The following is a 24,338-nucleotide window of genomic DNA, read 5'->3' as shown; positions in this document are numbered from 1 at the left end:
TGTCTCAGTTAAATACAAGACACTCGCTAATTGCTTGTTTTCAAAACAGAGTACATCAAGCTATAGACATCAAGAAATTAACATACTCCCTCATAGGTATAGCATGAATTCATCCACATTTCAGAATTTATTCTACAGATTTACTGATATGGACTTCTTGGATGATACAAAGTTTCTTCTTACAATGTTACAAAAACAAGTAGAGCAGAAGGATCTGCACTTTCCATGGTAACAACTCAGTAGCCAACAAGTATGCCATATTCTTATCAAAAATGTTACTGATGTAGTTTACTAAATTTTTCGAGCTTCTGATACTTTTGGTTTTCTGCCTCCCCATTCCTTTCCAGCTATTTCCTACTATGTTTTCCTTCTCATCACACCCCTTTTCCCTAAAATATCACTGTCTCTAGGCCTACTTTTTCTTACTACTCCTCCTACCCTCCATCATCTCAGTTCAATGAGATGAAGGCATTGGAGAAAGGAGAAAGATATTTACTTCATTAGCTGACATTCATCTGACATAAAACATATGGAGAGCCACCTTATTTGGGGTTAATATCCTTGGGAGAAGTATTTGCTGGGATGGAAAGAAAAAAGTCCATTATGCAGGGCATGCTTCTTTCACAGAGCTCAATAACTCTCTTGGTTCACCTATGGAGACTGCACCTTCACAGAGAAAAGATAAATTGACACTTTCCTCAGTGAAGAGAAGACCTTCTGAAGAAGCAGTGGAATCCTGACCAGAAACATTATTTATTGTCCTAATACAAGCTACTTCCTCTAGGTCAGATGTGAAAGGGAAGATTTTTAACACCTAGTGTTTTCACTTGAACCACAGTTAAATTGTTTTGGAGATTCACAATACCAGAAGGGTGAGCATGCAGAAATTCAGAATTCAGCACTCCTGCCAAACTTCAAATTCTGATTTATACTGCTGAAAAAAATGAATACCCAAGTGCTAATTAAATGTGCACATGCTGCAACCTTGTATGCTTCTGACAGGCCCAATAACCCCAAACAGCAATGCACAATGAGCATGCTGATACCTAGACCTTCACCAATCTAAAAACACATTCCTGATCACAAACAACCTCTCTAAAACAAACTAGCTAGTTACAACGAATGTGACACTTCCTCAAATATTGACAAACCATTTGGTGAATTTTGGGGGGTTTTGTTTGGCATCTCACTCTTTACTCTTTGCAACATGCCAGCCCTTACAATTTCCTTTTCAAAGTCCAAGTGTCATCCTTGTTTTCCCTTCCCTCTCACCTTGCTCAGTGTTGGTCCAAGACTGAGATACCTATATACAAATAAATACCCACCATGACAGACTTCCTGCACAAACATTGCCTATGGTGTTTGGTCCCCCCCTCCTCTTAAAACACAAAGGTAAATGGGAGGGAGCACAGCAAACAAAGTGAAAGTTGCACAAGAAAAATATTTGCAGAGTAAGGCCTAAGTGGCCCTGCTTGAATTGCAACACCATGCTGAGCTAGAGGGAGGTGGCTGCAGAAGTTTAATAGTTTTTCAGCTAACTCAACATTTGAAGAACTGGATTCAGGGGTTTTTTTTTTGTGGGACATTATTTTTTCAATGTAGGACATCATCTTTCAGAAGCTGATTCTGAGAAATAGCTAGATGCTTCCTGTTCAGACATAATAATCAGGTGTATGGTAGACAAAAGAAAACCAAAAAAACACCTTACTTTTTGTTGAATAAAACCTGAAATAGTAATGATGGAAATAGGTTTTAGGGAATAGGGTGAGTATAAAATCCTGAACAGTCCTAGCTACCACGATACAATTCCAAGTAGGTAAACTAAATAATACAGAGGGGAGAGTGACCTGTGCACTGGAGGAAACAGGTCTATTGTGAAGAGGTTTGCTTCAGTGGTCACAATGGAAATCTGTCTACAACATTAAGATATATGGTGTCCCTACACACTACAGTTCTGGAAAAAAAAATTAAATCCCATGTTTAAATAATTTTTCATTAAAAATTCCAAATTATACATCTCACTCATAAAGTCAAGTTTGCATCCAAGTAGTCTGAGAAATAAATCTCCTCACTTGCAAGCAACAACATCCACAGCCACCTCTGCACTACAGTGACCAGTGAACCAACAGTCTCAGTGTCCATCTTTCTAGTAGAAAGCATTAGGGTGAAATATGTACTCATAAAGATAAAATTTATCAATCCAACTGGACATGGAACATCTTGTACTGCTGTCTTGAGATTTATTGCTAGAGCAACTATGCATTTCCACAGTGATTCAAGTGATTCAAGATTTGCTCAATACAGAGACCATTATCTAATTGACTTCAAAAATTCTGTTTAAGCTACACTCTTTCCAACTTCTGTTTAATCAGTCTGCAGTTTGAGATGAATGTTAAATCATCTTAAGATAGCTATCAATTTTCTCCTGTGTACTGCCTTCCAAAGTTCCATTCACCACATAATTCTATGTACTGTGTCCTTAAACTGTAGCATTTTAGCCTAGATATAGAGAACAAGCTGCACCTCGTTATACTTACTGTATTTATCCAGTCCTGCATCTGTTCATAAACAAACCACAAATAAACAGTCCAGTCTTCCAGAACATGATGTAAAGAGACCTTGTGCCAGTTTAACCCATCCTGTATTAAGTACCCATTCCAACTGAAATGATGGACATTTGTGTTTTGAACAACCAAAGGGGTAACTTGTTCTTGAACAGTATTTCCTTGATATGCTATGTTTGTCCCAAGGCTTTCCTTGAGTGTGCAGAAACACTGTTCCTAAGATATGAATAGTCTAAATATTGTCTCTTTAGGAAGCAACTGGGTGAGAAAGCCTGGAATGCCACAGTACCAAAGCAGTGCTCCATCATGCAACTCCATCACAAATAGCGTATCCCTGCATATACCATCTGAAACAAAAGCTGCTTATTGCAGCACATGGAAGAAGGAAGCTACCTTTAGGGTGTTTTCTTGGTTTTTAATCAATATTACGTGACCTCTCAGGTTAATTTCAGCAAGTGCAACTACTTACAAGAGACTTAGCTAAAAGCAAAAGTACAAGACAGAAAATCACCTTTATCCTGGCCCAAACCAGGACACGGGTATTCATTTTAAACATCAGGAGCTAATTCAAAAAGGATCATGTAAAGGGGAAAACCCACAAGAAACAAAACAGCAGCAAAATAGGACTCCTTATGAAACAGTGTAAGGAGCTACTCCTTGGGGAATACCTCCATCTCGGCTTTATCGGGTAAGAATGGTTTACACTTCTCAAGGCTGAGTTTACCATCAAAGAGGATCTTACACCACAAACATGCTACAGAAGAAGGAGTGGTTAAGTAAACGGCCAGGGGCAACCAGCATATATTATCTGCCAGAAAGAGTCTGCTGCAGTTAGAGAGGACTGTTTCTCACAGGGAGATGGAGATAGCTGGGATGAAGGAAACTTATAGAAGTGTACAAGAAAAAATATCAGTGTGGGATCCATGCATGAAGTTCTCTTATTTTTATTCTTTGCTAAAGAATGTTTCTTATCTTTGAGCAGTAAATCATGGCAAAATATTTAAGGGCTAGTTACCTGCCAATCCATACCAGCACTAAGAAACTGCTATGGTAGATAGAAAGTCAAATTGGGCTTGAGAACTTGGGATCCCAATCAAGACATCAAGCTTAAAGGCAGCTGAACCACATAGTGTCCCCCACAGTAAGGAGTGGAAAGTTTTGTCACCAAAGGGGCATATCCAAGAAAAAAATAACAAGGCCTGGAGTACATCTTGCCTTTTGTAGCAGATTATTTCTTTAGCAAAGGTAAAGAAATACCAACCAACCAAAAAACAAACAAAAAACCCTCAAACCAGTAAATGTCAAACAAAACTAAAACCAACAACAAAAAAAAAAAAAAAAACAAAAAAAAAACAAAAAAAAAAAACAACAACCACCACAACCAAGCAGGCATAAAACCCCAGAACTATTTATCTACGAAAGCTTCTTTTGGTAGTGAATTACTTGGAAATCTAACTTCATGATTTAATGAGGGAAAGATAACCCTGTGTTTAGGAGGAGGGTGAAGAATTCCTTTTATATGCTGTGCAGAGAAACTTCCCTTCAATAGCTTTTCAGTCAGAAGGAAGACTTAACGACGAAGCTGTAAGTCTGTGCAAATGTGCATTTGCCAATCAAGACTCACACTGTTCCCTACAGCATTCACTAAACCTGGAAAAGTAAAACAGAGTGTGGCAAAGCAGGTAGGGCAAAAGATGGCTGTCTCTGACCAAGCCGAAGGTGAAGTCTAAATTTGAAAGGATCTTGCAAATACAAGATGTTGATGTACCTGTACCAAAGGTTAGGAAGCCCCCAGTAACCCAGTGAGGTTAGGAAATCCCCCTTGTTTGGCAGCTTTTTTAGAGTGACTAAGCTTATTTCATCCCCAACACTAAAGGAGATAAAAATTATTGCAGAAGGCAGTTTTTCCAAAAGGCAAGGTTTCAACCATTCACCATAATTGATAGCCAGAGAAATAGCTTTGTAATGACTTTCAATTAAGAATTTTCATTGTAGTAATGGTCTACAAGGAACTGAGAGTGTCATGAGGACCTGCTGGCCTAAGGAAATCTACAAGAACTCTCATCTAACACAATGTAGATGAAACAGGAGCATTAGAAACCTTCATAGAAGAAGAGAGTAGGGAAATGGTGTTCCTGAAGACCAGAGACAGAATGAGCAGAGGAAGCTCAGATGCAGTTAGCTAGTCTATTACTCTGGACAATGTGGGTTACTTTAATGGTGATTTGTTTTGAAGCTGGATGTAGGATGGGATTCCATATTTTGTTCACTTTGTGCTTTTTCAAGCTCCTCATCCAGGCTTCCTACAGGTGCCTTGAGCACAACAGGTCTTGCCAAGTCTTTTTTCCAGTCTTTTAACACAGGCCAAATAACTGACTCATTTCTTTGCAAGTTTGCAGAGAAGTTTGGTTTGATGTGATGCAGAATGAATGAATAGGGAGCACTTAAGAAGATGGCATAAAAGATGAAACTATAAGTCTAAGCTTGAAACAGGGGGAAGGGAGAAAAACGGGTGTGTCAGACTAAGATGCTATTCTTAAGGAAGATACGATGCCTTACAGAGAAACACACAATGAGAACACTGGTGCCAAAACCCAGTGTGCATGAAGTCTGGCTTATTAACTCCAGTGCCAGGTGCTTTTACAAGCTATTCCTATTTTAAATACAATTTTTTTTTTTTGGTGATATAAATGGAATGCAAAAAGTTCTGATAACATCAAATATTAAGTCAGAGTTTTCAAAGTTATCTCTATTTTTCTGCTCTACACTAACACACAATCCAGTACTGTAACTTATTCCAGCAAGCAGAGATGCAGTATTTCTGGTGCTAATAGGTACCTACAGGTTTTTACTGTCCCAGTAAGATAGAGAGTATGTGGGTCTTTAATTTCAAGAGAAAGAAAAACACAACACAACAAATTTTCCTTTGTATTTTAAAACAAATAGCATAAATTTCTAGATCCTAGCAATTAAGCCAAATAAAAGACACCCACATAATTTAAATTGTATTCTGCATCATGCTCATTCACAAATAATAATTTAAAACAATTAACATGAGAGATATGTTTAAAACAAATCCCCAAAGATAATTCTCCACTATTTGTTCGAAACTTTATATGCAGAATCTGGCAGTATATTTCTAAAACGAGATACAACTTTTACTTTTATCTTCATTTTCTTAAAATCAACAGGCTATCAAAACTATTGCACACCATTATGACAACAAGGTTTTTGAGCTAATAAAGCCATTGATTGACATAGACTGCCTTGGAACTGGGGAGAAAAAATACACAGCATGGTCAAAGTGAAGAAAAGTTTGATACGGCTTTAAATTGGAGATTGCTATTGACATGGGGTTAAAATGGAACTTAAAAAGCTTTATGAGGAAACCTGAACAAGGTTTTTCAGTGTTAATACAGTTCAGCACTAAATCTAGCACTACTGAAGTTTTTTGTTTCAGCTGTGTGTTAGAACTTCAGGCTATTTCCGCAGCTGAACAAATCTGTAGCCACGGGAGAAAACGTTACCCAAAATTCAGGGAGCAAAGAGGTTCCTCCAGGGAGGCACATCTAGTATTTTGTACCTATGTCAGTATGAAATCAATGCAAATCCTCTCAATAGACAATTTACAACCTGTTCTAAAAGCTGGTAATTTTTTCTCCAGTGCAAGCACTTATAATAATCCTTAATTTAGCAGTACTCTTATCACCTTAGCAGAGGTTTCATTCAGTTTGTTTCAGAAGACTTAGGCTTGCTCTACCACTGAATCCCCCTGCAAAAGCTTAGCTGACTTCTTTTGTCATTGAAGGATTCAGTCTGCAACTCAGAAGCACAAGAGTATTTAAACAAGCAAAGGGTAGCAGTTTTGAAAGCCAGAATTTGAAAAAAAAGAAATTACAAATGACATTTCAGGCAATTCTCTCAATTGGTCTGTTGTTGGTGTAGTTTCTGAGAAAGAGGTAGCTCCTCCTTTTCTATTTCTTTCAGAAAAAATTCTGATCTATGAATAATGTGATCTTGTTCCTGCAAATCAGTGAGGAATTTAAGGAAGGAAATACCATGGAATTCCTACATAGATCACTCAGTCTTAGTGAGATGTAGCTTGGCATTTATTTTTGAAAACCTAAATATTTCAGCTAGTTTTAGTTCAAAATCCCATCAATGAAACCTATTCTCTAAGAATAGGTTAAAAATACATGGCTCTCAAACTACACAGCTGTGTATTTTGAAGGGTTTTATTTCCACAGAGTAACTACAAAAAATAAGACTGCTGCTAACAAATTAGTAAAATCTCAAGGTTTTAGAGGTATCAGCTTTACTGCAGAATTACCATACAAAACTAGGGACATTATTTCCCCTGAAGCTAAATTCCCAGCAGTCACAAGACTGCAGCAGTTGCAGACACGATTTATGACATCCTCTGAATGACCTCTCGAAGCTAAAGACTGATTAAGTGTAAGACATAGAAGGTAGCTCCTATCTGCCTGCATCACATGATGCAGTCACAGCACAGTGAGGGTTTGCTACTGAGACAAACCCTGAACAAACCCTTCCCTTAGCTTTCTACTGCATGCAGCACTGCACGGCCATTACATAAGAGAAACACGACATCCATCAGAGTCTATCGGGGGTCTCTTCTGACCTGGTCTGAATCACTCCTTGTGTCACCTGCAGATGAGCTTTGCAGCACTGTTTCTCAGGTGTATCTGTAATTTTCTAGGAAAAGAAATTATAGTTTGACTTTAGCAGCACTGTCAGCACCAAAGCAAGACAATGGCAGCATCTGAGCTCAGGAGTAGCTTAAGGAAAAGGGACAACTTGTGCTATTAAGCACATGAATAATCCTATTTTCTCTCTTTCTTTCAGAAACAAGAAGGCTTGTTCTATACTTGTCAAAAGCTTTACTGTATTTATCCAGTGCTGCATATAAAATATTCCTGTGGCACGTGTATGCACGTATATAAAGGCAATTCCAATATACGAGAAAAAAAACCTGTTGTTCCACTTTAAAGACCTGAAGTTAAGTATGAGGTGACATTGCAGCTATTTTAGCCAAGAGTGATTTGCAATGGCTTCATCACAGGAAGTTCAGTCTAGCAGATTTAGGCCCAGCTCAAGGAAAAGTATGCAGAGGATCACCCAAATATCCTTCTCCCCAAAGGTTCATTTAAAAAGTTGCATTTGCAAAAAAATCAAAGTTTAAAATATGAATGGACATGATTGCTGCAGCGTGCCCTCCTCAGCAAGATCCAAGAATGTTGACTTTACTTCATTACAGCTGGAAAAATCAGAGTAATGTACAAAGAATCCCCAATGTGAACCATGAAAGAGAGCTGTCAGAGCATCTTTATAAACCTATGCTTCACTCTCACATGAAAAGTAAAATAATAAGCAATATTGATACCTCAGCCACAACCACTAAACCTCCAAGACTATATCTTACCGAGATAAATGGGGCAGTCTGCAGTTCTGGGAACTGCTATTCCAGCCATCTGAAGCACTTCCATTTCAGTTACACTATGTTCCTATTTCAGGACCTTTATTAACAGCCACACCATTAGAAACACACAGCTTATTTGTTTGACTCAGTAGCAAAGGGTTCTCAGTTTGTGGGTGTGGAGGAAAGATAAGAGACTGCAACCACTTAAAGTGCTGCAGCTCCACAGGTTCACCCAATTCATCCACTGACTGAGGCTGAAATGGGTCACTGAAGCAGGTCCTACCCCCTTTAGGAGGCAGGTACACCTTGAACTTGAGTGTGGTTTTATTTAGTAACATTTGTCAGCATTATGCTTTAAAATGAACAACCTCCCTCCCAGTGAACCTCAACAGTAACAAACTGCTTTTGCAATGCTGCTCTTCTGTGAGGTACCAAAAACTGCTGGAAGGAAAGATTTGTGAGGTTTGGAAGGAAATACAGCTTTACTGAACAAAGGGAGAAAGTGTTTGCTTGCCACTGTTCCTCTAGGCAGTCTGGTTTAAATAAGTAGTTATGCACGGCCTACATTGGTGAACACCAGTGAAAATTTCCTTCTGATTCAAATGTTACCAACAATTCCCAAACTAATCAGAATATTTTAATGAAGTTCTTCAAACACAGTTTCACTCCTTAAAATTGTAACAATGTGCAAGACAAGCTATGGAAAGTCTGAGCTAGTAATACACCAATTCACAGAATAACAGCTGAGCAAATGTCTGAGATTATTAAAATTTTATTTACTATAGCAATGCTCTACTGCCACCACGTTAAGCAGAATCTCAAAGTTCAACAGATGTTCAACAGTTCTAATTATTTTCACAAACTACTGAAGAAAACAGTTTTAAAGCATCAGGGAAACTGAATGAACCTCTCATGTTCTGGAGGATGTTTATGAGTACACAAGATCAAAACAAGAGTAAATGTCACTATTTTAATTGCAAGCATAGGATAAGTGTCTGTTTTATATGTCCTGTTACACTATCTTATAAAGTACACCTTTCTGCCTCCCCAGCACCTCTGAGGACAAAGCACAGAAGCATCTAGGGTAGAGCAAATTTTTAGGCAAGAATCTTGTTAAACTCCAAAAATGGAAGAATTGAGAATTTCTATGGAGAATTTTATACCTCAGATAAAGTGGAATGAAAGAACTAGTTTGCCTTAGTATTATTTTGTACTGCTTTGCTGACAGTCTAGTCCTATTAAAGGATGAGGACAAGGAGGAAGGCTTAAGCTTTTTCAGGCAGACTGGCAAGATGCCCTTTTGCAAGGTCTTTTAGGGCATGATCTCAGGAACCCTGGCAGAGAAGCAAACTTGAAGTTAGTGATTCTTTTCATTCCAGATAAAGTTTTGAGTGCTTTAGACAAAACAGTTGACAGTATTAGCCAGAGAGAGTAAAATACTCTCCCTTTTTTTGTGCACAGAAGTGACCAAGGAAATCAAGTCTCTGCAGGGAGTGGAACTACCAGAATCATGTAGCTCAGTGGTCCAAACATTTGGTTAAGGTGCACTGGTTTTTCTTCCCTTTTACTGAGTAATATAAACTGAATAAATAGCTTGTTCCAAGAAAATTGAAACAGCCACCAATCAACAAAGCATGTAACTTAGAAAAAAATAGGTCAGCTCTATTCACAAAGATTGTTTCCAAAATACTTTGATTTAGTCCTTTAGGTGACTCATGCCAAACTTCAAGTCTCTGCTTTTGATCAAAATGCAAAATGTTATTTGCTGTCATTTACATGCTGACAACTTCTCCACCAGGATTACTGCTCACAGAGTTCCAGCTCAGGATTCTGTCACTCATTCACATGCAGGCCTCAGCATGTAGCAGTACCAACATTTCTCTTTCCTCACAAGACAAAACTTAACCCCCTATCTCAAATCCTGGTCTGCATCCTTCCTGATCTAAATCAGTTACTTCTTGTGGCCCAAATTGTTTTGAATGTGGTTAAATAGCATGGGAATATTTGGCTAACTATGTGTGGTACTAGATTCAAACACCCCAAAATATATTGCCAGACAGAAAAAGGCACATTGAGTTTTGTGTACCTTTTCCTTGCAGTACACATACTTTAATTTGCAACATTCTGTCTATAATAGTCCTTACATATACTAATCCCTCCATTCAAAACAGAGTTGAATAAACTTTAAATAGAAAATCATGTATGTAATCCCTGCTATGATGTTTGTTCCGCTGCTCTCTTTTGGTGTGATAGGGCTAAAAAGTTAACTTACTGTAATTAAAAAAGAATAATTGCAAAGTAGTTACTTTGAGTGCAGCTCACACACTAGATGTCTCAACATTCTCCCTCTCTGAAATTACACTAGCAAAAAAACTTTTCCCCTTACAGTGAACCTCAGTATATATGTTGGCCAATGATCAGACCCACTGCTGTATCTGAGGTAAATGCAGAGTGGTTGGAGTGAAAGCAGCACTGATGTCTAAGCCACACCACCCCTAAGCAAGTAGCTTTAAGGAGACCCGCTTAGAAAGTTTCCAGTAGAACGGCGTTCCAACACAAAGTGCTGACTTGATGAAACCCAAAATATTCCACAGGAATGTGCTAATTCAATCAAAACTTTTGAAAGAGGACAGGCCGGCTCACCGAGCCAGCCAACCAGTCTAGTGAGCTGACTGGCTCTCCCCATCTCTCCAGGGTCACTGGTTTCCCCATCTGGCCAGGTGCCAGGCTGCTAGTCCCTGCTCTCTGAGGGGCCCTTTAATAAGAGTTATAATAATAAAGACTTACAAGGGGTTCTGAGGAACAAAGGAATTTTAGTATTAAAACCAGAATCACTTCAGAACCAACGAGAATGTTTCTTCAAGTGGAATTGGTTGTATTTGTTGCAAGTTAAAGACACAAGTCTCCCCTGTGAGCTCCATTTTTATAAAACAAACCCCAGTAGAAAGCAAGCATCAATACAGTAACATATTCAAAACCTTCACCAAACAGGTCTAATCATCAGCAAGAAGATAAAGGCAAGTTGATTCCCAAGCACTGAGTGTTAGTCAACAGACCCTGACAGAAACACAAGGAGGGCTACCTGCTAAACAACAGCTTGTGCAGAGAGCAGTCCCTAAGTAGGCTTCCTGTATAACTCAGCAGGGCAAACTTGAACGAGGTGCAAGAGGCCTCATTTAACAAAGTGGAGAAGCTCAAAGGAATAGGTATGGCTCTATCTTAGCAGCAATGATTTAAAAAAAAAAAAAAAAGTCAATCAACTAACCTGCTTTCTTTCTTCACTGGCTTTTAGCAGCCTGTGACTAACCAGTTCATGGGACTTTGGTTTCTCAGCAGCTCATCAAGTAATAACATGAAGAGAGTTTTAATCGCTAAAGAAAGCAAGGCTATCTATTTAAAACATTAAAACCAAACACTACAGTGCTTTTGCACAGTTCCATTCACATAGCAAGCTTTTGTATCAAAATGCCTAGGTATTGGTTCATGTGTGAGCACCACAAGTAGTTTAAGAGATGCTTGGAACAAAGTTCCACAGAAAAAAGAAAGAGCTCTTTTTACATGCTGAATTGAGTCAGCAATGAGATCTCTGTTGCAGGCAAGTCATATGATTTTGAAAGAATAAGGGTAATAAAATGTACTGTTTTATTTGTATGAAAATCAGCACAACTTCCAGCATAGAACTGTGACAAATTTGTTATCACTCTCTCTCAGAAAACACATGTAAGTCAGACGCTGCCAGAGTCTGCCGTTCACTGACCCTACTGCCAAATGAATTGCACAAAAGTAGCTCAGCAGCAATTACAGATTGGCTAGGAGGACTCATTAATTTTTTTAAACTTAAAATCACAACTAAACTCTGTTATAACATTTTTCTGGGGAAGATGGTATGCCTCAGACTCACATTTTACAAGAAAGGAGGTTTGTCTCCTAAGAAGGACAAAATAACAATAATAATAATTTTAAAAATATGTTTACAGTAAACATGAGAAAATGAAGTCTAAAGCAGACATAAGCAGGGTTCAGTCCAGCTGCTCAATTTTTAAACATCTTGCACCTGCCAAGTCTAAGGCTCCCCTCAGCTACTTTCTTTACTTCAGAAAGGAAAGAAAGTAAAGGTGAATAAAAAGAAGACACTTAACTTGCTAGTGGTAATAGGACTGGGAACCACCAGTGACCAACACAAGCAAATGATGCCTACTTGGCCCTAATTGTGTAAGTATGGCACAAGGCCATGATAAAAATAACAAAGTAAAGCACAGAGATATGCTTTCTACTTTGGAAGAAGGTATCAACAGTTGATAGCAGTGGCTTTCCTTTCTCTCAAAAAACCCATGAGATGCTCTTCTTATGGCATATGTCAAAAAGGAAGACCCATCTCATAATTGCAAACTACAAAATATAAATTAAAAAATAAATACATAAATCATTCTCATAGACATTCATATGCAATTCTGGGCTGTACTCATGGCATCATATAGTCACCATTCTGTTAGACAGTTATTATTAGCCTCATTAAAGGGATCACAGTCATATCACAAAGTAACAGTTGAGTGCTATCCTCAATTTCTTTGTGCTGCAGTAATTTAAAAACCAGCTACAGGCTATACTTCAAGGTTTAGTTCACAACTACAGAGCAAACCAACTGGAGTTACAAGGATCAGTGCACACTTCTGTTAGGTTTTAATGAGAATGAGACAATCCCTCTAAATAAGTACCTCTCACAAGCCACTACATGTAGTTTAGTAGTTTTCTCCTTTCAAGCCTAAACAACCGTTTCCTAGAATGAGTTTCTGAGGCTCTCCATAGGGCAGACACACTCCTAAATTGAGGAATGACATGTTGCTGGAAATAACTCATATTGCATTGCCCACAACTTTTGCCATATCGCAGATTATCCAGAGAGTGGCTTCAGGTGCCACTCACAGTTTTGCTTCTGCTCATTCACATGGAAGTTTGTTTACTTAACTGACTGCAGGAAGTTAACAAGATTCCTCAAAGGAACTCCAACCAGCACAGTGCCAGCTGAGAGAAACAGTGCAGGGGGTGGTGGTGGAATAGGCTGAATATGGTACTGCTGTGACACAAATGAACATCACAAACAATACTAAGAGGTTACATTATGTAATTGCTGTAACTTTGGAAAAAACCTCACCTGAGTGCACTTGTAATTACATGTAGCAAGCAGCAGGGGCAAAGGATTTTAGTCAGTCATCTCATAATTTGCCCACATACCATCAGTTGGATTACTGCCAAAGCTGGCTCTCTGCCAGCTTGCCTCCTCCTGCTCCACCCTAGCTGATCCCAAGTGTGTTATCCCTCCCTGACTGGGGTGACTAGCCTGCTTCTCCCTAACGTTCAACATCCCTCAATACACAGATTTCTATCAATTCACCTTGGAAAATGCTCAGTCCTAAATTTAAAAAGGCAAAACAAGGAGAAAACCCCCTCTGTTAGATGATGTCAATCTTCCCAAATATGGATTTCACCAATCTAAATATATAAAGTAATATAGAATTATTTTTGCAAGTGAGGGCCAGCACTATTGCTATCCATACAAAGCATAAGGAAGGCCCAACCATCCTTCCAAACTCGGCCCAATAAAAAAAATCCAGTGTAGGATACCCTAACAGCAAGGTGCCAGAAGGAGGGTCAAGGATTCCATAACACTGAAGCTTATTTATGCCATAAATAACTTATGTCAAAAGGGAACTCTAGAAGTCTTCTGCTCCAGCCCCTTGCCCAAAGTTAGACTAAGCTGGTCAGGGCCTTGTTCAGCTAATTTCTGATCTTCTCCAAGGATGGAGGTCTCACAACCTCTTCATGTGCCTGGTACTCTATTAGACCACACTCATAATGAAGCATTTCTGTCTTATGTTGTATGAGATTTTTCTTGGATGCGACCTGTGACAAGCAGTCACAAGCCCCAACTTTTTGCTGTGCACCTGGAAAAGATACTATTCACTCTTGTCTAAAACTTTGTTCTAATTGCATTCTGTTATCATATGATGATGACTGGTGAGGAGTAAGCTTGTTCAGGAAGGAAGATTTCCTGGTGTTAGGGCATCTCTGCCAATTCAGGCACTAGGATTTCAGTAGTGTTTTTTAATTCCTATTTTTCTGAAAACTTCCTGTGTGCTTGCCATAGAATTCAGGGTCAGCCTAAACCACAGTGATAGAAGAGTTTGATCCTATCAGTGGCAAAAGTCCTATTTGTCTTGCATCAGATAGCCAACAAAGAGAGCTTAAAAGTAGGGAAAAAATCAGAGCTACTATAGGTAGTTCATTTGAAATTGGCAAGTTTCACTAAAATAACAAAAACATTAATATCTACCAGTCCTTATGAATTATGACATATGCAATCAGTTGAAGCAAGATCTTTAGTGCCTTCATGAAATAGTAATTTTCTTGAATAATGTGCAAATGCATAGCACTTCAAGTAACATATAATAATATCCTCAGGAGGAGACTTGATTAATCTCCCTCACTACTTGAAGTCATTAGATGAGAGGATATTTAAGCTACATATATCCCAAGTGGACACTAAGTGCACATGGACCAATATCTAATCCTGTAGTCAAAAAAGTGACTAAAACCACGCAAATAAGGATCATTTTATATTTGCAGAACAAGTACACAGTGTAAGTTGTATTGTCAGGCAGTATTAAAAAGTTCTTAATAGTTACTTGGAAAAATAAACTACAAGCAAAAAACATACACAATTTCTGAGTCCATTGAATTAGTTAACAGAGTATCTTATAAATAAAAAATTACTATCACTCCAGTGCTTAAAATTAATAAATAACTATCAGCTTACTTCTTTCTTACCATTGTAGGTTATCCTTGGTTTAGTCAAACACATCACAAGATGTAAATCCATTTCATCAGAAGAGACAAATTTTGAACATACAGGGCACTTGAAACCTACAGAAAACAAAAAATATGTAAGTATGAGTACACTCAACCATGGTTCAAGAAAACATTCTGCACACATTAAAAGGAAGGAAAAAAAAAAGCTCCCACAAAAAAACAAAACACATGGCAGCTTTTCAGTTTCAACCTGCCATTTCTTACATTAATATAATTCCTTTCATTTCAAAATACCTCAAAATGGACCATTGTTTCTGCATTGATCTACTGCCAGTTGCAAACATGTCAGCACCTCTGGAATGCAGTTTCTAGTTTCCCAGCAACTGTTGTAACAATTTAAGACAAGTGCAAGAGGATAATGTGACTCTATTAAAACAGAAATTAGTAATGTATAGAAAACATAGCCATTAAATCTGAACTTGGCCATGAGCCCTGAATAAACTTGTACATTTTTACTAGGAATAGCATTGAAACTTTGACAAAGCATCTTGGTTTTGTATCTCACCACACAAACTGCAGCATCTTTTACCAGAAAAAACACAGAGAAAAGCACAGAGAAAACTTTAACTCAGGAGTATCACCTCACCTACTGAATTACTTATATTTCCTGTAGCACTGAATTTGTTTGATTTCTCTCATCCTAGCCAAGCATGACTTTGTTTAGCTTGTGAGGTCACAGCCTGAGGCAATATAGGATAAAGAATAATTAAGACGGTCTAGATTGTGATGCAACTGCGTAATAGTCCATGACAAAGCTGCTTAATACTTTAATTTATGTCATTACTGAAGACAGCAGTCTTCCAGTTAAAGGACAAGATTGGATGGACAAGTTTTATGGTCCACAGAAAAGTCTGAGAAAAGTCTTGCTGATTTTGATCTGCTGTATAATTAACACACAAGTGAGAGACAAAAAGCCACCAGCAGGGATCTTCATACACAAAATCCTTTAAGGATTATACCTACAGGACAACATACAGCAAAAATACCTAAATCCATGCTCAGTGCAAAGCAGCAACTTTTTCTTTAATGCTTTTGAAAAGTAACGATGCAGCCAAGTATAAATAGCCACTGTACCTTCCATCAACATCCATATCTGGGTCTGCTCCCACATGTTCTGGTTTGTTGCCCCTTGCTTCTATACATCTAACCTTGGAAGCCCACAAGGAACTGAGTCAGTCAAGAACAGCAAGTGGCTTGATGTTGCACCTCCAAGTTCTTGATGCCGGAGAATTTTGATCTCTATTGTTAATGATTATCCAGATGTAGCTCAAGCAATTAACCTGAAGCATTAGCACTTGATAGAAATAGTTGTCTTGATAAACAAAGTGCATTATGTTTTCTTTTTTTAGTGCAGTTACTAGGAAGCAAGTCAAACCAGACAACTGCTAACAACTCTGAGCAGCAGCTGAACATGTACATGAAACCACTTCCTGAGATAAAGCACAGTACTGATTCTTCCTATTTTAGTCATAAGAAGTTCATATCTATCTCTTCTTGTGCTGATCTTACACTTCAGTTTTAATATTGCTCTTCTGTCCTTATATTTAACCCTCCTCCTCCAACCCACATCTTCACAAACAAGTTACAACCACAAGTTACTAAGCATACAAACAGCCAAACACATCTTTTGGAAAAAACAAGTTGAAAAGATTAATTTACTTGCAAAAAGTTTTGTCAGTGACCCTTCAGCCCCTGTGTAGCCTCCTTCCCCAAGGCTGCATGTCAGCATGACTAAAATAAAAATCAGTATCTGGGTCCTACAAACATCCAAAACCAGCCCACAACTGCTTTGTTACAGTTTTCTTCAAAAACTGAGGTAGGGAAAATTTTCTCTCAACCCTTCTCAGTTTACTGTAGATGATTATTCTTAAGTCTAGTCAAAACCTACTAAGACCCACACATTATATTAATTTCTATGTTTCTGTAAGGCACAACTAACAACATATTTTGATGTGAAAAAGCACATAGCTTCCTTACACACTGCACACTGCGTCCTGCTGTGCCAGAAGGGAGTGTTTGCATTACAGCAAGTTAACAATTAAGTTCATGGCTAGTTAAGCGCTGGGACAGTCATTAACAGGTTCCCCCTGCTTTCTGGACAGAAGTCTTCTAGTTTATTCCCCAGGGTCACCAGCACATCTAATTGGGGGTGCCAGGGGGAAGAGAAAACTATCAACAGGTCTTTCAAACCATTACTGAAGTTAAGACTGTTATTAAAAGGTACATATTCCAGGAATGTTTGAAAGAAATACTTAAATCCAAATAAAATTGGAGGGAGAGTTTGGGTAACTACTACTACCAATACTACTACTGATAGTTACAATGCTTTTACTTAAAACCATGCTTATAGATAGCTGTGAAAAATCTTCCTGGTTATCTTTTTAAGTATTTAGCTGAACATAGCTATATTAGCATGTGGCTGCGTCTAAACCAAGTGAGAAGTCCACATTTTAGCAATAAAGTTAGTCTACATTTTAACAATATAGAACCTTGTGGCTGGTTCAGAGTCGAGTGGTTTTGAAGGTGACAGTTTAACAACTACAGATTTCCTCCTGACACAGCACATCTGGGCTCTGACTGTTACAGCTCTACTCAGCATCCAGAAGACAACTGAAGAACTCAAGCAGTAGAGGACATTACACTTAACTAAGCCTTATGGAACGAATTAGCCACCAGTAGTAAAGGTATCAATGTGGAAAAGATGTTTTTCCAGTGACCAGCACCAGCTACATGCCTAAGACAAGCATTACAATCAAAAAAAGTGCCTTCAGCTTGCAACACCTGCTGGAACAGTTTCCAAACACATTCTCCTGCAATATTCACCTCCTGGATTTAGTTGTCTTCCCCAAGACATTTTGTGTGAAGGAAATGGACATTTTGTGTACATTTTGTGTGAAGGAAATGGCACTTTCCAACTCCTAGGTAACCCCAAAGAACAAATTACTTTAACTGTAGACACAATATTTACTTTAGTTTTAACTGTATTTGAAAGTATAAACAAGTGAACAATCAACACTGTCCACAAGCCAGTTAAAGGTCCTTTTAAAAAGCTGGTATTTTCCCACCTTTCCTCAAATCAGAAGGCAATAGTTTCATGACCCAGTTTACAATTGAGTAGTCTGTAAGAACAAAGGGTCTATTGTACCACTGCCCAGCAGGCTAATGACATTTATAGCCTATGTTTGTTTTTACCACCAGTCTGAAGGAACAACTCAGATAACTTTCAGAAAGTTTCACATGACTTAAACAATCAACAAGTAAAAATAACTTGTTCTCTACATTATGTGTTTTACTGTTTTGGAGATAAACAATGTGCTCACAGACTTTTGGACAACAAAGTGGAAGTATTCATTAGATTAGGTGGCATCATGTCAAGAAGTGTCCTCTAAAAACTATGAAACTCAAACACTTCCTCACTCATTCTACAATGAAAGCACAAGAGATAAGGTATAGTTCTAGGTAAAAATCTAGTTCTTTATGAAGGTCTCAGAACATCCTTTTCCTCATCCAAGATGAGGAACCTTTGTATTAGAGTCATCACTGTTTGGTCAGTGTATCACTGCAAAGATGTCCTTCCTTCTCCCATATTAGAGAGGACACTGCCTGTGACACAACCCAAGACAGGGGAAGAGCCACGTTCTCTTCTGTACAGCAGGAAAGATCTGAGCACCAAAACCAACCATGCACAAGCCTGTAGCTGACTTTTAAGACTGCATATTGAAGAGGAAGAGAGACAAGATCCAATTTCACAACACTAACTACAATACTGAAAGTAGAACATTACTTAAAAACAAAAGCATAACTTTGAGGAAAAAAAACCCACAATCCCCACACAAAAAAACCCCAAACAATTATAAGGCAAGAGAGACAGAACACAAGGTTGCAGCAAAGCGACAAGAAAATCCCAGGCTGGCACAGAAAGTTTAAAATCACTAAACCCGTGTAAGCAGCAGGGCTTTGAATTCTCTCATTCTCTCTCAAATGTATCACTTTCTTCATACTCTGCAGTCTTTTGCAAATAAACCTACACAAAGCCAAAAAATACCATCTTTTCTCACATCCATCAAATTCTTAACTTCAGTCTCTGGCAGGCTTGGAAACTATCCACAGAGACAGGCTGACGATGGGTGGTCACTCTATAAATTATATCACACTAAATTCAAGAACTGATATTTTTAAAACGTCTCCCAAGTTAGAAGGTAAAAAAAATAGAGCATTATCTCTATTCTCAGAGAATCTTCTAGGGTACAATTGCTAGATGTTGTAGCTCCCAATACAAGTGGTTATTCATTGAAATTTTGCTATTTTGTGTAAGAAGTGTTTTATTAAGGGGGAAAGTGCTTTGGTGAAAAGATTGATCTAGTTACCTAATTCCCATCCTTCCTTATGCTGTCAATGGCCTAAGCTAAAAGAACTCGGCTTCCAGAGATGAAAATAAATAAATACTGCCCTCAATTTGGGAGAGAACAGGAAATAAAACAGAAATAAGGAGCATAATTCAAATTCTCCAAATTCTGTCTTTTCTAGAAAACTGACTCAAGATGAGCACAAAGAATTTCCTCTCAGCAATTACTGATTTTGTGCTCATAATCTAGAGGGATTTTCTTCCCCACTTTTGTGTCATGAAACTGAAGTTAACACATTTGTGAAATCCTTAAGGGAAACAAGGGATTTTATCTTGTATTTTCTGATTAACAGCTCCACAGCATTCAGTAATAAAGGGGAGATATACAACACAGAAAATAAAACCAAACTTAAAACTTATTTTAGCTAAGGAGTCTGTGGAATAATTTGAGAAGATGCATATGAATAATACTTTATCTCCGAAGCAAAAACTTAGGGAAGTTGGAATCTTCCTACGTAATTTCTTTAGCTCCCTTCATCTTGCTAAATAGGGAAGTGAGATCTTCAGTAGCAATGACTGAAAAATAAAGCAGTACAGAATGAAGAAGAGAAATTGAAAAAGACACATTTCCTTAGTCATAAATAAAGACTTATCAAACGCACAACTTCAGGTGTCTAACACCAATATAAAAGTAACATGATGATGATAATTGACAGCTGTACAGTTTTAGACATGGAAGAAAAACAAATACAACCATTAAAAGAGAGAGAAAATACCTTTCAAACCCAAAGATGAAATTACAGGTGGGAAATACCTGTGGAAAGATTTTTCACATTTCTTAATACAAAAATCAGAACATTTGTTATTAGAGGAACAGCTTTTTAAGACTGATATTTTAGATCTATGCAAGCATCCAAAGGGATGCTCCACCACCCCATTTATCGATATTGACCTATATTCAAAGTAGATGAGAGACAGTGCAAGTGTCCTTCATCCAAACTCTTAAGAGTCTGCACTTTCAAACTGACAAGCACACGAACAAGAACAAGTTTTTAAAGTGACTTGCAAACTACTAATTGAGTTTTAACTTACTAGTTTATATACTCTGTTTCAGAAATGTCAGCCTCCAGCATAGATCCATACCAAAAGTTTCTCAATGGAACAAAAGCAGCTGAAGACAGACAAGTGTGACTATAAACTTAGGCTGGGAGCTGCATTTGGTAGATTTAAAGGTAAGAGCAAGCCTCAGTTATCACATTAAAAAGGCTCCACTCACACCCTAAATCCAGATGATTAGGTTTTAGATTACTGCAACTGAGAAACATATTTGCAACGAGAGACCAAAAACTCCACTTATCAAGACTTTCCCCAGAAGAATAATTTCCATAACATCTTTTCCAAGGGAGTAGGCAGGAGATAAAACTCAAGGAAACAGTTTCTTCCTCTCTTTTGTATAGGTATGATGACTTCCTTACAAAATCTGAATCAAAGGGAACAAAGGAAAGAAACTTTCCTCTCATGTCTATTCATCATCTCTGCTTGCTAGAGATCTGAAGAGAACAATGTCCCCTTCCAGCCACACTGACAGAGTTACTCCAGTAGTATGGGAAGAAACTAGCCCTATCACCATTTCAGAAGCTTCTGTACACAAGTGGAGCTCTTACCGCTTCGGACCAATCTTGAGAAGGTGTGTGGAGAAGAACAAAATTGTCTGAACACACAGTTAAGCCAGGCTGGACATATTTTGGAGCCAAATTTTATTCAGAATGCAAGTAGCCAGAAAGCACGGTCAACTGTTTGGGGCATAAATGTATTTATATGCAGCAGGCAAGATTAACCTGTCAAACAATCCGAGTTCTTACATTACCAGACAATGACAAATAATTCACTGCAAGTCAGGTTGGAGTTGTGAAAACTTTTTGCAAATGTAATGCCTTAAAAGTCTGGCTTTAGAGATTGCACATCTTTCCCATTGCTTTTTCCTTCTTAACTCACCTATCACAGTTCAAAGAGGAAGAATTCTTCTTTATCTCTTATTCCTAGACTCTCCTGAAACTAAAAATCTATTATTTTCTTTCTTCCTTAATTTTTCTATTCCCTCCATTTCCTCTCATTGCCTGGAGCAACATTTTCCTCAAATACCTGAAGAAGGTGTTTCCACACATCATTTCACAATGAAAGTTAGAGAAGACAGACAGTGTAACAGTGTTCTACTGCCAGAAGCAGGTTTTTCTGGAGTAACTGAGAATTTGGCAAGACCACTACAAATTTTTAAGTGCACAAAACCAGTCTGTTTACACACCCTTCCCCTTCTTCACATTGTCAATAAAGTCACTATTTTAAAAACCACTAGGGTTAAAGAAATTTCCATTAGGAATCACACCGTTTAAAAGGAAGTATAGGAGGAGCTGCTCCAAGATAAGAACGAAGTCCTACTTTTTGAAAATGCACAGACGTAAATATCTTGAAAACTTGTACAGTACAATGCAACAAATCTAATTAAAATTACATGAAGCATGATAATAAGTGAGGAGAGGGTGGTTATACCATGCTGAGATAGTATATTTAATGCGAGCTAAAAGGGAAGAGGTATGATGTGAAAACAGCTGAATAATGGTTGACAAGGATCACTAAACCGAACAGGTGAAACAGGGCATCTTGTCAGACGCAGAGAAGTCTTCTGAGCAAATTGGCCAAAACGCATACGAGGTCTTACGAAAAAAGAAATGGGAGAAATAAAGTAAACACTGCACTTGAAACGCAGCAGACAGGAACAAAGGAGCAAGCCCCAGGAGAAGGCAGCATCTTAGAAGACAGCACAGATAATGATGCTGCTTGAAAGCATGCAGAAGACAAAGTCTCTCAGAGAATCTTGAAACTATTATTCTACTACACAAACAAGGCGGTAATGGAGACCTGAGAAAGCACAGCATTTACAGACATTTGGTCTGTTGGCTACAAAGTTTTTACCAAAGTAAGTGAGGGTAAAAAAAAGAAGTCCTCACTAAGGCAAAACTTTGTAAAGTCTGATTTAGTTGAAATACTTACCAATAACCTACTTGTTCCTGTAGAAATAGAGGTAGCAGTGACAAAGAAAAAAGGGAAAACCAATCAATGACAAAAAAAGTCAGAGTACAAAATAGTAAAGATTACAACTGGGAAGAATACAGTTAAATTAAAAATTAAATTATTATGTGGGATGTTATCAGGAGTTTAAATAGTAATTCTAAACAAAATGCATTTTTCAATACCAACATTAAATTATATATAAAAAATAGTTATAATTACATTTATCATTCAGTATAACAAAAATCATACCTACTGAAAGTACAGTTTTGAGGAAGTCAAGGACAAACGTTTCAAAACATACTTGTTCCCTTGTGCTTCTCATCTCATTTTTTAATCACACATTGAAGAATTTTTATTACCTAGGCACAACATCAGATTATTATAATCTATATTTTCTCTCTTTAGCTCTCAAAATTGCAGTCCTCCACAGAGGGTACCAATTTATTAATTCTGCAGGGAAACATCAAATCTATGGACTAATTTACTTTCATTGAAACAAGTGGGAGTAAAGTATGTTTGTTGGTTTATTTGTGTTTGGTGTTGTCTGTTTTTTTCCCCAGAGTAAATGTGTGACTTACGAATAAAGACTCAACTTGGCAGAAAAGTCCAGGCTGAAAAGTATCATTCATACTCAGCTCAAATGAATTTTATTTAAGGAATAACTTTTTAAAAGTACTACCATCTCTGCATACCATGAAGTATTTTTTTGTTTCTAAATGGAAAATTTAACTAAGAGAAGTTCATTTGGCATCGACCCTACCATTCTTCCAGTGTGGAAAATATTTACCATAATGTATCAAATATAGACTATAGTGTATAGACATAGTATATAGACTATAGGTTAAAGGCTCATAAGAAGCTGGACTTTTAACAAAATAATTAAAGATAATATTACAAAATGGGGAGAAGATGAAGGGCTACAAATTGCATAATTTCAGAAATGTGTATTCTTGAATTAATTAAGTCCTTCAGTATTAACAGAATGTGTTTAATATGAATTATGTATAAATAGATTAAAAATTGTGAGCAGTTTCTGAAGTTTGAATGATAGGCATTTATTTATTATGACTAATTTTGCAAAAGTTCCTATTTTTAAGACAGATCTTTTTAATAACATCTAGGTGTGTACCATAGCAAAGAAAGCATGCAAAGTGCCTAATAATAGTAAAGATTATATATAATTGTCTCAGAAAAAGAGAGAACTGAACCCACAAAGATATAATCCTCCAAGTTTTCTGAACTATTGTCAGTAAAAGCAGAAGAAATTAAGTTATTGACTTACATGCTTTAAGTATCTCAACGATGACGAATCAGTCTATATTTACAGTCTTTTACCTCTGTTAAGAGTACTGAGAATTCGTACTATATTCTGCAAAATCTTACAGAACATCCATAAATCACAACCCAATAAAACTTTCAAATGACACGCCACACCATTCCTATCACAGCAACTAAGTCAGCAATGCAATTTCTGCATTTTCATGGTCAAGATGCCACTGTTTGTACACAAATACTGAGCATTTTATATTTTTTGCTGTTTAAAATTGTTGCCTTGTCTTATGTGTGAAATTGTTGAGAAATTTGATTAGCTACTTATTTTACATGTCTACACTTAGAAGAGAAATATCTTGTATACATTAGCATGATTTGGCTAATAAGACACACATTTGCATGCATACACACAGCAGAAACTAAATAAGTTTTAACAGAGATGTGCAGTTGGAACAAATTAGTTTAAATTATATTTTGACTTTTGAGCAGTTTGAAAGATGACATCGTAAATGAAATACTTTTACTTATCCAATTATGGCTTTCATGTAAAGAATCATATGCTTGCATTGCTTTACTCATCCATAACGCTACTGAAGGCAACAGAACCTGCACCTATTCATGTCATCTTCTTCTCTGTTCAAACTCATGATCTGACACTTGAATATATATAAGCATTAAGCATAAAAAGGAGACTGTCTTGAGTTTATTTTGAATACTGAGATAGCATGAAACCCTAACATCCTGATATGTTATATTTTAGTAAGAAAGGGGTCATGTTGGT

The 24,338-nt window shown here is 37.5% G+C and overlaps 1 protein-coding gene across 1 annotated transcript in view; it reads right to left on the bottom strand.

The window, feature by feature from the left end:
* ZNRF2 (zinc and ring finger 2) overlaps window positions 1-24,338 on the bottom strand; it is a 51,591-nt gene that overhangs the window by 7,279 nt on the left and 19,974 nt on the right. The window contains exon 2 of the mRNA XM_071735389.1: window positions 14,830-14,925. Coding sequence (XP_071591490.1) covers window positions 14,830-14,925 — 96 coding nt within the window. The remainder of the gene's footprint in view (window positions 1-14,829; window positions 14,926-24,338) is intronic.

Source organism: Heliangelus exortis, chromosome 2, assembly GCF_036169615.1.
Source record: "Heliangelus exortis chromosome 2, bHelExo1.hap1, whole genome shotgun sequence".
Taxonomy (NCBI): Eukaryota; Metazoa; Chordata; class Aves; order Apodiformes; family Trochilidae; genus Heliangelus; species Heliangelus exortis.
Note: the sequence above shows the minus strand (reverse complement) of the source record. Positions and strands in the feature narration are given on the sequence as shown.